Below are 13,234 nucleotides of genomic sequence, written 5' to 3'. Positions count from 1 at the left end.
TGATTTATAAAAGGCTTAAGTGATTAATGAGAAATATCAGCTTCAGATATTTGAATAGGTGTTCTTCTAGGAAAAGAAAATCTTTTGTATTTGTTTTTTCCCCCAGCTTTAGGGAGATGTAGTTGATATACGACATTATGTAAGTTTAAAGTTCACAATGTGATGATTTGATACGCATATACATTGCAAAATGATTACCACAATAAAATTAGTTACCACGTCCCTCACCTCACATAATTACATGTATTTATTTTTAAGGCAGTTTTAGTGTGCCAGATTCTTCTTTCCCCTGTGCTTGGTGAGACATACTTTTAGCAGCTGTTCCCATCAAGTAGTGCTCCAGATTTGCTCACCTTAAAGATTCCATCCTTTTTAATATTGATTTATAGTGATGCCTGGATATTTCGGTGATAAATGAATGACTGACATTTCAATTTTGTGAAAAAAATGAATGAATTTACAGATCACAGAGGAAAAAATAAGTTGATCCGAAATATCCATTGACAGAAAAATCTGAGCTATCAAAGTAGCTAATGTATTTAGCCATGGATTTTTTTTTTTTTAACTTTTTACTGTAAAGATGACACCAGTACAGAAAAATGTCCTGCCTGATGGTGTAGCACGACGTGGACGTTCACAAGGTTCCACCACCCAGGTCAAGAGATGGAACCTCGTCAGCCTCTTAGCAGCCACCCCCCCGCTCCTCTCCCCACCGCAAAGGCATCTGCTGTCCTGACTTTTATGCTAATCACAACCTGGCTTCTCTTCTTAGTTTTACCACCTAAACTTGCATCTCTACTACAGCTTAGTTTTGCCTATTTTTTGAGCTTTCTAGAAATGGAATCATATAGTATGTGCTCTTTGGGGTCTGGCTTCTTCTTTCATTCAACATTTGAATTGTTGCCCGCAATTACGGAGTGAACGCAGGGTGGGAACGGGCTGGAATGCCCATCTTTTAGAGGATCAAGTTAACACCTCCACTGATCGTAACCCCATAAAGTTACAGATTATTCTTCAAATTCTTTGGGGGACCTTAGAATCATAACGAGATACATGAAGTATTTAAGAACTCTAGCGGTTGGTACCCCATCCTCCCAAGAGGAGCAGTCACTGTGCTGTTTATGCCATTCTAGAAAGAAACGCTTGTGCTGGTCCCATTTCCAGGGATGCTGCCAGAGCTCAAGGCTTTCAGCCACTCCTGCCCAGAAGTGCCACTTTCAGAGGCAGGAGTTGATGAAGTATTTCAAGCTGATGGAGTGGGTTTGCTAGAAAACTCCTTAAATTAGGTATCTTTTTTTTTTTTTTTTTAATTAGGTATCTTTTTGATTGGATGTTTGAACATTTAGTATTTGCTTTGCATGTTACCAAGAAGCCCCCATATGAATTTTTATAAATATGAACATTATGATCATAACACTGTATCTTAACATATTCAAAGGTATGAAGAGTGTTTCTGTGAAAAAAGAAAAGCTTTATTTAAAATAAAGTTATTCACTTAGACAGCTCAATGCTGCCTAAGTGAATAACTTGTTCCCAAAATTAGGAACTAAAAATTGTGGTGGGCCTAACATAGAACATTCTTACTCCTCTTCTAATGGTAGGAAGCTTGGTACAGAAAGTGTTCATGTAACCAGCTGATTGTCAAATGCTGACAGTGTAATGTATTCTCACATATGCATATGCCTTTAAAAATTTTTTTATTTTTCCCCAGTTTTATTGAGATCTAATTGACATACAGCACTGTAAGTTTAAGGTATACAGCATAATAATTTGACTTACATATATTGTGAAATGATCGCCACAATAAGTTTAGTTAACATCCATCATCTCATATAGATAACAGAAAAAAAGAAAAAGAGAAAATGTTTCTTCCCTTTGATGAGAACTCGTAAGATTTACTCTCTTAACTTTCAAGTATACCACATACAGCATTGTCAAAACTATAGCCATCATGTTGTACATTACATTCCTAGTACTTATTTATCTTATAGCTGGAAGTTTGTACCTTTTGACCGCCTTTGTACCAGTCCCCCTTCCCCCACCCCACCTATGGGTAACCACAAATCTAGTGACCTCTTTTTCTATGAGTCTGTATTTTTTTTTTTTTTTTTTTTTTTTTTTGTGGTATGTGGGCCTCCCTCTGCTGTGGCCTCTCCCGCTGGGGGGCACAGGCTCCGGACGCGCAGGCCCTGTATTTTTTAAAGTTTCCACATGTAAGTGGGATCATACGGTACTTATCTTTCTCCGTCTGACTTACTTCACTTAGCATAATGCCTTCACAGTCCATCAATGTTGTTGTAGATGGCAAGATTTCCTTTTTTATGGCAGAATAATATTCCATCATATATATATATATATATATATATGAAGAAGTTGGTATATACACATATACTTCTTTATTCATGTTTAACACTTAGATTGTTTCCATGTCTTGGCTATTGTAAATAGTAAATAATGCTGCTATGAACATGGGGGTGCAGGTATCTCTTCGACATAGTGTTTTTGTTTCCTGCAGATACATTCCTAAAAGTGGAATTGCTGGATCATATGGTAGTTCTGTTTTTAATTTTTTGCGGAAACTCCCACACTGTTTTCCATAGTGGATGCACCAAATTACATTCCCACTGACAGTGTGCAAAGGTTCCCTTTTCTCCACATCCCCACCAGCATTTGTTTTCTCTTGTCTTTTTGATCATAGCCATTCTAACAGGTATGGAGGTGATATCTTATTGTGGTTTTGATTTGCATTTCCCTGATGATTAGTGATGTTCTGCATCTTTTCATGTACTTGTTGGCCATTCATATATCTTCTTTGGAAGAATGTCCATTCCTGTGCTTTGTCCATTTTTAAATTAGAGTATTTGGTTTTTTGCTATTAAGTTGTACATGTTCTTTATATATTTTGGATATTAACCACTTATCAGATATATGGTTTGAAAATATTTTTTTCCCATCCCATAGGTTATCTTGTCATTTTGTCGATGGTTTCCTTTACTGTGCAGAGCTTTTTAGTTTGATATAGTCCCACTTGTTTATTTTTGATTTTGTTGCTTGTGCTTTAGGTGTCCTATTCAAAATGAAGTCATTGCTAAGACTCAGGTCAAGGAGCTTTGTCCCTATATTTTCTTCTAGGAGTTTTATGGTTTCCAGTCTTACATTTAAGTCTTTAATACATTTCGAGTTAATTTTAGTGATTGATGTAAGGTAGGGGTCTAGTTTCATTACACATAAGTCTTTTATTGGTGTTTCTAGATGTATACTCTGGCTTTCTGTGCCTATAGATGTAATTGTGCTTATTTATCCTCACTGAATGTTTTACTCTCTCTTTTCCTGATGTCTTTATGTATATGCTTGCATTCTTTTTTTTCCTTATTCACACAACTTCACGTACGTCAGTCCTTTTGACAGTAATGGAGGCAGTTACTGCTGTGAGTTCTACTGTTACCATCAGCTCCAGCAAGGCTGAGTGGGAAGGTAGCTGCAGAGAGAGTACAACATGTTCTCTTGGGATGGGCCTTGGGTCTGTGTGTGGCTACCAAGAGGGCTGAGGGAATGGGAGGCGTCCAGGAATTGGATCACTAGCGACCTGCCCAGGACTAGGGACCATCCTCTGCAGGCAGCTAGGACTGGGAGTGGTGACAGGGATAGAGCTCCTTCTTGTCCCTTGACTGTTGTCCTGGAGATGTTCATCCCCCAAGAGAATAAAAAGCCAGCTTTGTAGAACTGTGGCAAGATAAAGTCACATTTTGCAAGGACTTGGGCACGTGTATCCTGAACAGGATCAGGGTCAGGAATGAATATTTAGGGCACGTGGAAGGAAAAGGGATAGAAGAGCTGATGTTTGTGTCTATATATTCTTTTTTGCATGTAAGTGTGGATACAGAGAAATTAGCTTACGGTAGCAATTTTGAAATACATCCATTCATATACAGTAACTCTGTTAAAAACAACTCTACCTGCATTTTTTTGGCTGATGCCAGAGATTCTATTTATTGATTGACTTACTTTTCCCACCAAGAGTATCTTGCCACGCTAACCATTTATCCATTCTTGTATTATATGAAGTCAATTTAAAAATTAACTAAAGTCATAATGAAAAAGGAAGATAATATGTATTCACAAACCAATTATTCATGATTTCAAAAATCATCCAAGTTTACCTACCCACTGCCTCTTCTCTTTAAGGCAGTAGGATCCATAACAAAACTTAAATTTCTAGCAGAGTTGCAGTCTCCCTCTCGGAACCGTTATGACAGCCTTCTGCTGTTATTGCTTGGGGGTCTGCTCAGAAATTCAATTACATTCTGATATTTTTCCAAGCAGAACATAATTTAAGACAAATTTACTACTGCCCCAATCACATATATTAAAGCAAAATAAAAATTATTTAGAGATTTCCCAAATTGCTGCTCCCTTCCATTGGTACTAATAATTGAGAGCAGACTGTGTACGTGAAATCAGCTTTCAGCCGTTTGTCCAGAGCCAGTAGTAATAGCAACTAGGGGTCAACATTAAGGACTGTTGATTGTATAGGGCTTTCTGTAGGCAAGTGGGTGAAGTTTGAGTACTTCTTGATAGCCAGACATGCACGATTCTTCATATTTGGAGACATAACTGCACATGTGTTCTGTGTTTACTTCTCTGTCTTGGGAATTAGACTTGACTTGGTTATAATGCTTATGTCAGGTGTCATATGCTTCACTCTTCCTTGAGTGTATGTATGTATACAACCACGGTTTGCAAGACTAGTATTGAAACAAAAGGTTTGAAATTGAATAGTCAAATAAGGAAGGCATTTATAACAGATTTCTTTACACTGAGAAGGTGAGAACCGTCTGCTGTATTTAAATGCGCTCTCATCTTTATAAAGCACTTTCTGAAAACACATTTTAAATCTTTATCCTTAAGATTTCCCTTCTTTTGTGTGTTCTTAAGCACTATTGAGGGTATTTAGACAATTGGAGCTTATACCAATGATCTGCTGAATGAGTGAGTCTATATTGAATGGAGTTTAATTGCAAACATCTATTTCTGATAAGTGTCCCATTCAATCTTCATAGAGGCCAGCATTTGTTACAAGTTTCAGAGAGAAAAATCTCTATATCGAGCCATACCCGCAGTGCTCTGGAGTGTACTTTACACCACTACGATTCTTAATTCCTTCTTTACTATCATATTTGTGGACTGAAAAAGCTAAGCATGGAGATAACAATTTCCTATCCTGGAGGCAGAAATGTGTGAAAAGATGAAGGGGATTTAACCTTTCAAGTCTACCGCTTCTAATCGTTGAAGCTCAGGAAATTCCATAAAGCACTTTTCAGTGAACTGTTCACAATATTAGAATTTCTTTTCCTTTGCAGACCCTTCATGTGGCCTTTGTAAGTATGCATTTGAGACAGAGAGAGGTATGTAGCAGCTGAAAAAAAATGCCTGGAAGATTTCTGTCCCTCCTCTTCCTGCCCATTTGCATCTCTGCCTGACTCGGATGATGTGATATTTGGGGAGACAGCTTCATCGAAGTCGTCCTTCAAGGAGACCCGTCTGGCCCAAGACTGGACGTACAGAATTCAGGATGGCCAGTCAGCCGCCAGAGGAGGCCGCTGAGTCTCAGGTCTCGGACGAGCTGGAGTGTAAGATCTGCTACAACCGGTACAACCTGAGACAGAGGAAACCCAAAGTGCTGGAGTGCTGTCACAGGGTGTGTGCCAAATGCCTCTACAAGATCATAGACTTCGGGGACTCCCCGCGCGGCATCATCGTCTGCCCTTTCTGCAGGTTCGAGACATGCCTGCCGGATGATGAAGTCAGCAGCCTGCCCGATGACAACAACATCCTCGTGAACTTGACTTGTGGCGGCAAAGGCAAGAAGTGCCTGCCCGAGAACCCCACGGAGCTGCTGCTGACCCCCAAGCGGCTGGCCTCGCTGGTCAGCCCTTCCCACGCGTCCTCCAGCTGCCTGGTCATCACGATCATGGAGGTGCAGAGGGAGAGCTCACCGTCGCTCAGCTCCGCGCCCGTGGTCGAGTTCTACAGGCCCTCCAGCTTCGACTCCGCGACCACCATGTCGCACAGCGGGACCGTGTGGAACTGCACGTCCCTGCTCTTTCAGACGTCCGTCCGGGTGTTGGTGTGGTTGCTAGGCTTGCTGTACTTCAGCTCCTTGCCCTTGGGTATCTACTTACTGGTATCCAAGAAGGTCACCCTCGGGGTGGTCTTCGTCAGCCTCGTCCCTTCCAGCCTCGTCATCCTGATGGTATATGGCTTCTGCCAGTGCGTCTGTCACGAATTCCTAGACTGTTTGGCACCGTCCGCTTAACCGAGACGCACGCTCAGAATTTGACACACGTTGCCGTGTTTCAAGTTCGGTCATTTAGCCCATCTTTTCTCGCGTATTCTCTGTGATCGGTGCCCATGGCGTGAACAAAGCCACTGGGCATATATTCGTGGTCTGTTTTTCCATCAGAATGTTGACTCAGTTGGCTCCCCTGTATGCTGGAAGTAAAAATGTTCGTTGCTACTTATGTGTTAGCAAAAAAGAAAAAGGGATCAGCTAAGCCTTCCCAGAGCCCTTCTGAGTCTTCCCAGAGAAAGGGCAGGTTCCGCTCAGAGCTGCTAGACAGACACCAGGGCCAGGCGTGTTATGCTGCCGTAGGGGTCTTTGTGGACAGTTAGGCATGAACTGATTCCCCTTCTCACAATCTTAGCCGGGGCTGGAGGGTGGGCCAAGAGGAGAGCAGCCCCGAGACACACCCGTTTGCTCAACGCTCAGCCCCTGCCCCTGTCCCAGTGTTGGCGCTTCTATGGATCCTCTTCGGCCCGGATGCCGCTTCCCTCTGCACGTGTTCCTTGCCAAGAGGACGCTCGCCTCTTGTGTGGTTTCAGTTGTGTACCAGTTTTGCCACATTACTAAAGAGATTTAAAAACATTGAGGAATTTGCATCAGAGTAAACTTCAAGGCGGAATGTGGCCGCTTGTTTTTGAGACACACCCTTGCCTCCACGTTTATTTTCCACTCTCCAGCCTTCTCTGAAATTCTCTCAGAGCAGTTATCGTTCACAGAGATCTGATTTGAGCTTTTCCTTAAAGCATTTTTGTTTAGTTTCTTTTTTTTTTTTAAACCACGTTGTTCAGTCAGCCCCATCCCTTATCCTGAGTGAGGTTCTGTTTAAATTAGTTGCTATAACTTTATGTGGATTTTGGTTTTTTCCCATTGTGTTTTAAATTCTATTACGGACTCAACTTAATCCCATAACAATTTGGGGTAAATTGTGGCAGTGGAAACCCAGAAACAATTCAGGAGCTGTTCAAGCTCATGGTTTGATGTGCTGAGAACCTAAGTATTTTGCTGTGCTTTACTGAGCTGTACCAAATACTGTGGTTTAGGCTTATGTGCCAGACTATGTTACAGTAGGCCAGGCAGAAGGATGGGCAAGAAACACGCCGAGTTGATACCCTGAATCGAAAAGATCCTTCAAGGAAGTAAGATGGAGGGGCAGAGTGCAATCTGACTGTCGCCATCCCTGTTAAGTCCCTTTTAGAATGGATTCAAGTTCTTATGCAATCTATTTCAAATAAAAGCATAAGCTATGTGACTTGAGTTAATGAACTTCTTTTCATGATGTAGGGGAAGTTGAATGTATATATTTATGAGAAGAAATTGGTTAGCAGATTTTAGGTTTGAGGGAATAGAATGCCCACAGAAAGTAGGCAAAAAAAAAAAAAAAAAAGCTTTTTAGTCTAAAACTCATTACTGATTATAAACATTTAAATATTTATAACTCTTAGAAAGGGGCATTACTAAGACTACTTTAACTTGTTTGTGATGAAACATTTGTTGTGTGAAATACAGTGAACCAGTTCCAATCTCTTTATTCAGTAAAAAATGACACTTATGTCTAGAATAGTAGTTTGACTTTAATTCTGTAACTATTAACTTTGAGAATATGTATGCCCAGGGTAGGTATGACAGGAAAGTATATGTGGGATGTGGCCCAATGAATTTAAGCCCCAGTACAGGTAAATACACTTATAATTTCACGAAATCTAGTTTAGATAGCATTGTGAATACAATTTCCAAATATCCATTTGTACTTAGAGTAAATATAATGTTTAGGAGATGTTTTGTGGTCCGGATTTATATATTTATAAGGTTTTAAAAAAATGTTCATTTTGCCTGAAATGTAACATCAAATAATATGTTTGAGTTATCACAGGCTGAGGTTTCTAGAAAGCTCTGGATATGGGTACTATGCATTTTGCTTATTTGTATAATGTCTGCAGTGCTAAATCTGTGTCTCTCTTTGTATTGTGATAGTCTTTTTTTCATTTTTTTAGTTGCCAGTAAGTTAATTTGGTGTTAAAGAGTTTTAAGGGTATGACAACAAAAAACTCTTCGTGCTGTTGATTGAAAAAAGGACAGTGCTTCAGTCTTATTTATTGGGGTTATGTTTTGTTTGTCCATTAAATTGTTATTATTTCCAAGCTAGAAGTTTGATTTCTCTGACGGATGGTTGAAATTCAATTTTATTTTGGACTTCTTTTAACATTAGATAACTGCAAATGTGAGCTTTCAAAAACATTGATTAAGCTAATCCCTTTGTCATACGAAGGAAGATTCCAGAAGTTTCTGACAAAGCTGATTTGCTCCATCCTACTTCTAAAAGGCCTTCATACCTTTTCTTTAAAGAAAAAAAGGAAAAAATAGGAAAGATGAAATAAAAACATTGTCTTTATAATAAAAATTTTTGGTTTTAATTTGTTTGATTTGTTTTCCAGATTTTGCTGAGCTACTCAGCAAAAGAGAATCCATTTTAGTTAGGAATTCACTAATCTTGTGTGATCTGGGCAACTTTTAAAAAATTACCTGATAATTAAATATGACCAGTGTTAGGCAAAGTAGAAATAATTTGGGACTATGTAGCAGTTTTATGCTTATGATAATTAGTGAATTGGCACCATATGTTAATTAAGAGTAATGGTTTCATTCACTTCTGAAATCTACATAAATGAGGAAAGACCTGTTAAGGAAAACAGTTACCTGTGCTAGTCATAACCTAAGGTGTGAACTCATGCTTATCTGCTGAGAGACCCTCAAGTGATGTGCTTTTGCCTGATTGTAAAGTTACTAGGCTTCCAAGACACCCTGAGTTTGAAGAAATTTCTCAATCCATCAACCAGGTAGACGTGGAAACCAAAGGAATCTGTATTGATAGGCAAATTGACAGTCATTATAAATATGAGCCCGGTGAGTCCTGGGGTGTAGAAGAGATGGAAATTAGTTAACTTGAAAGAGTATACTGGAGGCAAATTACAGTTCTACATGTTTCTGCATTTTGGGGGAATTGTTCTCTTTTCACTATTCTTGGTAATAATAAATACTTGCCCTAATTCTTTTGAAACACTGCAGGAGCACCACAAATTATTCCAGAACCTTCCTCAAAACCAATGAGCAGTTTGGTTAAAAGTAAGATCCCTGAAAAAGTTTAACCGTTTGCTCTTGAACTTGAGTCTTGTATGTTTTCCACCTCTTTACCCCTATGTTAGATGTCTACTTCTCTTTGCCTCAAATCTTTTATGAATTTTTACTCCTCTGTGAGATGCTAGAATATTGGGTCTTCCCTTCAAGTTTAGATTTGTGTGAAAGAGAAGACAGAGAATAAGAATAGTAGTAGTAGTAGTAGTAGTAGTAGTAGTAGTAGTAATAATAATGCACAGGTAACTAAATGTTAAAATGTGAGTAAATTCCAAGTGAGTCCTGGAGACAATACAGATTGAGCTCGATTGATTATAGCATTTAAATCTGTGTTATAATCCAAATCTAAGTATACTCAGTGTACAGATGATCTATGGTTCTGACATGAAGGTGCTTTAATAGAAATAAAAAAGAAATTATGTCCTGAATATTTTGTATACTAAGTAGGAACAGGTGCTAATATATCTGTAAAAGTGGTTGAACCTTGATTTAATTAAACATTCAATTACATGGAACAATTACTCTATATAAGCATTTTAATTAATCAGAAGTTTATAGATTTGCGACATATTAACATTTTCCCTTTAAATTTCATAAGAGAGGGGCTTCCCTGGTGGCGCAGTGGTTGCGCGTCCGCCTGCCGATGCAGGGGAACCGGGTTCGCGCCCCGGTCTGGGAGGATCCCACGTGCCGCGGAGCGGCTGGGCCTGTGAGCCATGGCCGCTGGGCCTGCGCGTCCGGAGCCTGTGCTCCGCAACGGGAGAGGCCGCAGCAGAGGGAGGCCCGCATACCACAAAAAAAAAAAAAAAAATTCATAAGAGAAAAGAATATGCTGTTAGTAAATCATTTTAGACCTTGGTTTGCCTGTGAAGTGTGATGGTTTAGGCACGAAAGTTTCTTTCAATGTTCAGATTCATTTGCCCCAGATCAGCAGTCTGGCCTGAAGACTTACATTTGGGACTCTGGCATTTCAATAGCGACTGAAGCTAAGGGAATAGGGAAATGGAGAGTGAGAGAGACTGCCTAGGAGCAGCCAGAGCGAGGGAGGTGGGAGAGGCATGGAAATTGGGGCACGTGTGGTCACCGGAGCCGGGAGACAGAAGGTAGAATTAGGATTACTAGGTGAACGCAGATTAGTATGTTAAAAGATTTTTGAAGCTTTTTTCATGAAGTTTTAAAATTATACAGAAAAGTTGAGAGAATCCTATAGTGATCACTAGTACACTAACCACTTAAGAGTTATCAGCAGTCAACCTTTTGTTATACCTGTTTTTTCTCTCTCCCCTAAGCATAAGGGACTTAACTCTAACTAAAATATCATTCCTATATCTAAGACCATTAAAAATACTTTTGTGATATTATTTAATGTGCAGTCTATACAGATTTTTCTATTTGTTCCCCAAATATCTTTTAGAGTTTAAAGCACAAACCAGGATCTAGTTAAGCTTCACACGTTGCATTTGGTTGTTGTGTATTTTATTCTCTTTTATTCTGGAACAGTCACCCCACCTTATTTTCCCTGTGACATTGACTTGAAGCAGGCCAGTTACTTTGGACAATGTCCCACATTCTGGATTTGTCTGACTTTCAGGCACATGGTGGTGTTTAATGTTATTCTATCACTTGTATTTCCTGTAAACTGAAAATTAGGTTTAGAAGTGTGGTTGGATTCAGATTTGGGGCAAGAGGTTGTCTTAGATGATGCCATGCATTTGGAATTGCATCACATGAGACATGAATGGAAAGTTGCCCCACCATTAGATATACTGACCCATCAGTCAGTTAAGAGGGTGACCTCCAGGTCTCACCATTTCCCCTGTGCAATTAGCAAGTAATCTGTGGGGTGATACTTCGGTACCATGCAAATTATCATCTTCCCTAAAAATTTTTACCTGATGGCCTTAGCATCCAGAGATCATCCTTGCCTGAATCAATTATTTCATTCTTCCAACGATATGAAATGTAGTCTAATCTAGGTTTTCAAAAGACAATGGTCCAGTGCCTCTCGGCAGGTGAATTGTGGAGGAGATGGAATCATAGGAGCCTACACCCGTCTAATGCTTTGGTAAATCTTCAGGTTGGAACACACCGTTACAGTCATCCAATTATTGAAGGACTAAACTGAAATGTATAATAATCTTTTATCTCCTGAGGTATTTTCTATAAGATCAGAGAAGAAGAAACCCAAATCTTCTGTGAAATAACAGTTTTTTAAACCTGTAAATACTGCCCTTGACTCTAGCCTCAAACTCTAGCCTCACGTGGGTTTCTTAACCACCCATCTGAAACACGTCATTACTCTCTTACTTAAGTTGCTTAACAAACTCTCTGGTTATCTTTCAAATCATGTTTGGACTATGTGTGATTTGTGTTAAGACTCCTTTGCCTAAATCTTTATCAGATCTTCTTCTTGAACTCTTCACTTCAGACAACTCCATTTTCTTCTTATTCTAGTAATTAGTTCACCCCTCAGTTTGTTCTTCAAAGTGATCTTTTTTGGTCAGAATAACCTCTTGTTTATTGTCTGACCATTCCCTCCCTTCCTAAAACCCGTCTAGGTGGTGGGTTCATTCATAAAGTTCACTGTATGTTTCCAGCCTTGATACTGTTCTAGAACTTTCCCCACATGCACTCCTGTTTTTAGATTTTCCAATCCCTTGAGTGGTAGATGGAATGCATGCAGAGCTATTGCCAGGGCACTTAATAGATTCTATAGTCTTTACATAATGTTTAAAAATGTTTAGTAAGGGGCTTCCCTGGTGGCGCAGTGGTTGAGAGTCCGCCTGCCGATGCAGAGGACACGGGTTCGTGCCCCGGTCCGGGAAGATCCCACATGCCGCGGAGGGGCTGGGCTCGTGAGCCATGGCCTCTGGGCCTGCACGTCCGGAACCTGTGCTCTTCAACGGAGAGGCCACAGCAATGAGAGGCCCGCATAAAAAGCTAAAAAAAAAAAAAAAAAATGTTTAGTAAGTATTATGCTTAGGTAAGATGTATGCTGTATAATCCTAAACTCAATGTCTCTCCCTAACTCTTGCCAATACAGTTCTAATTTGGTTGAACCAATCATGAATTATCTTTTGGCTAATAAATGTATACTGGACTAGGGTCAGATCATTCTGAGAGTTGGCTTAATGTCTCAAATTCTTTCTCAATAGTTTAGAATAAATTAAGATTTTTATTGTTTCATATCTATAGATAAAAAAGCTTCGCTTCTAATATGGAATATAAGATGAATTAAAATAACACTTTTGCTATGAAATGTTATTTTTTAATACTAAATAACTTATTAGTCAATAAATGAACATCTGTGTTTGTTACGTGTTGAGCCAAAACCTCTGCGCTTTTCCTTTTTTCCCATTTCCTCTGATTTCTTTAATGCTATTTATGGAAGAACCCACTGCTCCCTACTGCCACCCCCCCCGCCACATCTCCTGCACATGCACACACACACACACACACACACACACACACACACACACACACACACACACCAAGTCTTCACATTTTATGAAATTTGAAAGAGATTTTAAAAAGAACAACATTAGTTTCCCACCAGATGGTAATTATCCATTTAAGGACAACTTAAAAATATTTTTGTGGGGCTTCCCTGGTGGCGCAGTGGTTGAGAGTCGGCCTGCCAATGCAGGGGACACGGGTTCGCGCCGCGGTCCGGGAAGATCCCACATGCCGCGGAGCGGCTGGGCCCGTGAGCCATGGCCGCTGAGCCTGCGCGTCCGGAGCCTGTGCTCCGCAACGGGAGAG

At 39.9% G+C, this 13,234-nt stretch overlaps 1 protein-coding gene across 1 annotated transcript in view; it reads left to right on the top strand.

The window, feature by feature from the left end:
- The window catches only part of RNF182 (ring finger protein 182), a 59,956-nt gene extending 51,299 nt beyond the window's left edge, over window positions 1-8,657 (top strand). The window contains exon 2 of the mRNA XM_055079953.1: window positions 5,361-8,657. Within this exon, the coding sequence (XP_054935928.1) occupies window positions 5,573-6,316 (744 nt within the window). The 5' untranslated portion in view covers window positions 5,361-5,572 and the 3' untranslated portion in view covers window positions 6,317-8,657. The remainder of the gene's footprint in view (window positions 1-5,360) is intronic.
- The last annotated feature ends 4,577 nt before the right edge of the window (window positions 8,658-13,234 follow it).

This window comes from Physeter macrocephalus, chromosome 18 (genome assembly GCF_002837175.3).
Source record: "Physeter macrocephalus isolate SW-GA chromosome 18, ASM283717v5, whole genome shotgun sequence".
NCBI lineage: Eukaryota > Metazoa > Chordata > Mammalia > Artiodactyla > Physeteridae > Physeter > Physeter macrocephalus.
This window is presented reverse-complemented; position numbering and strand designations above follow the sequence as displayed.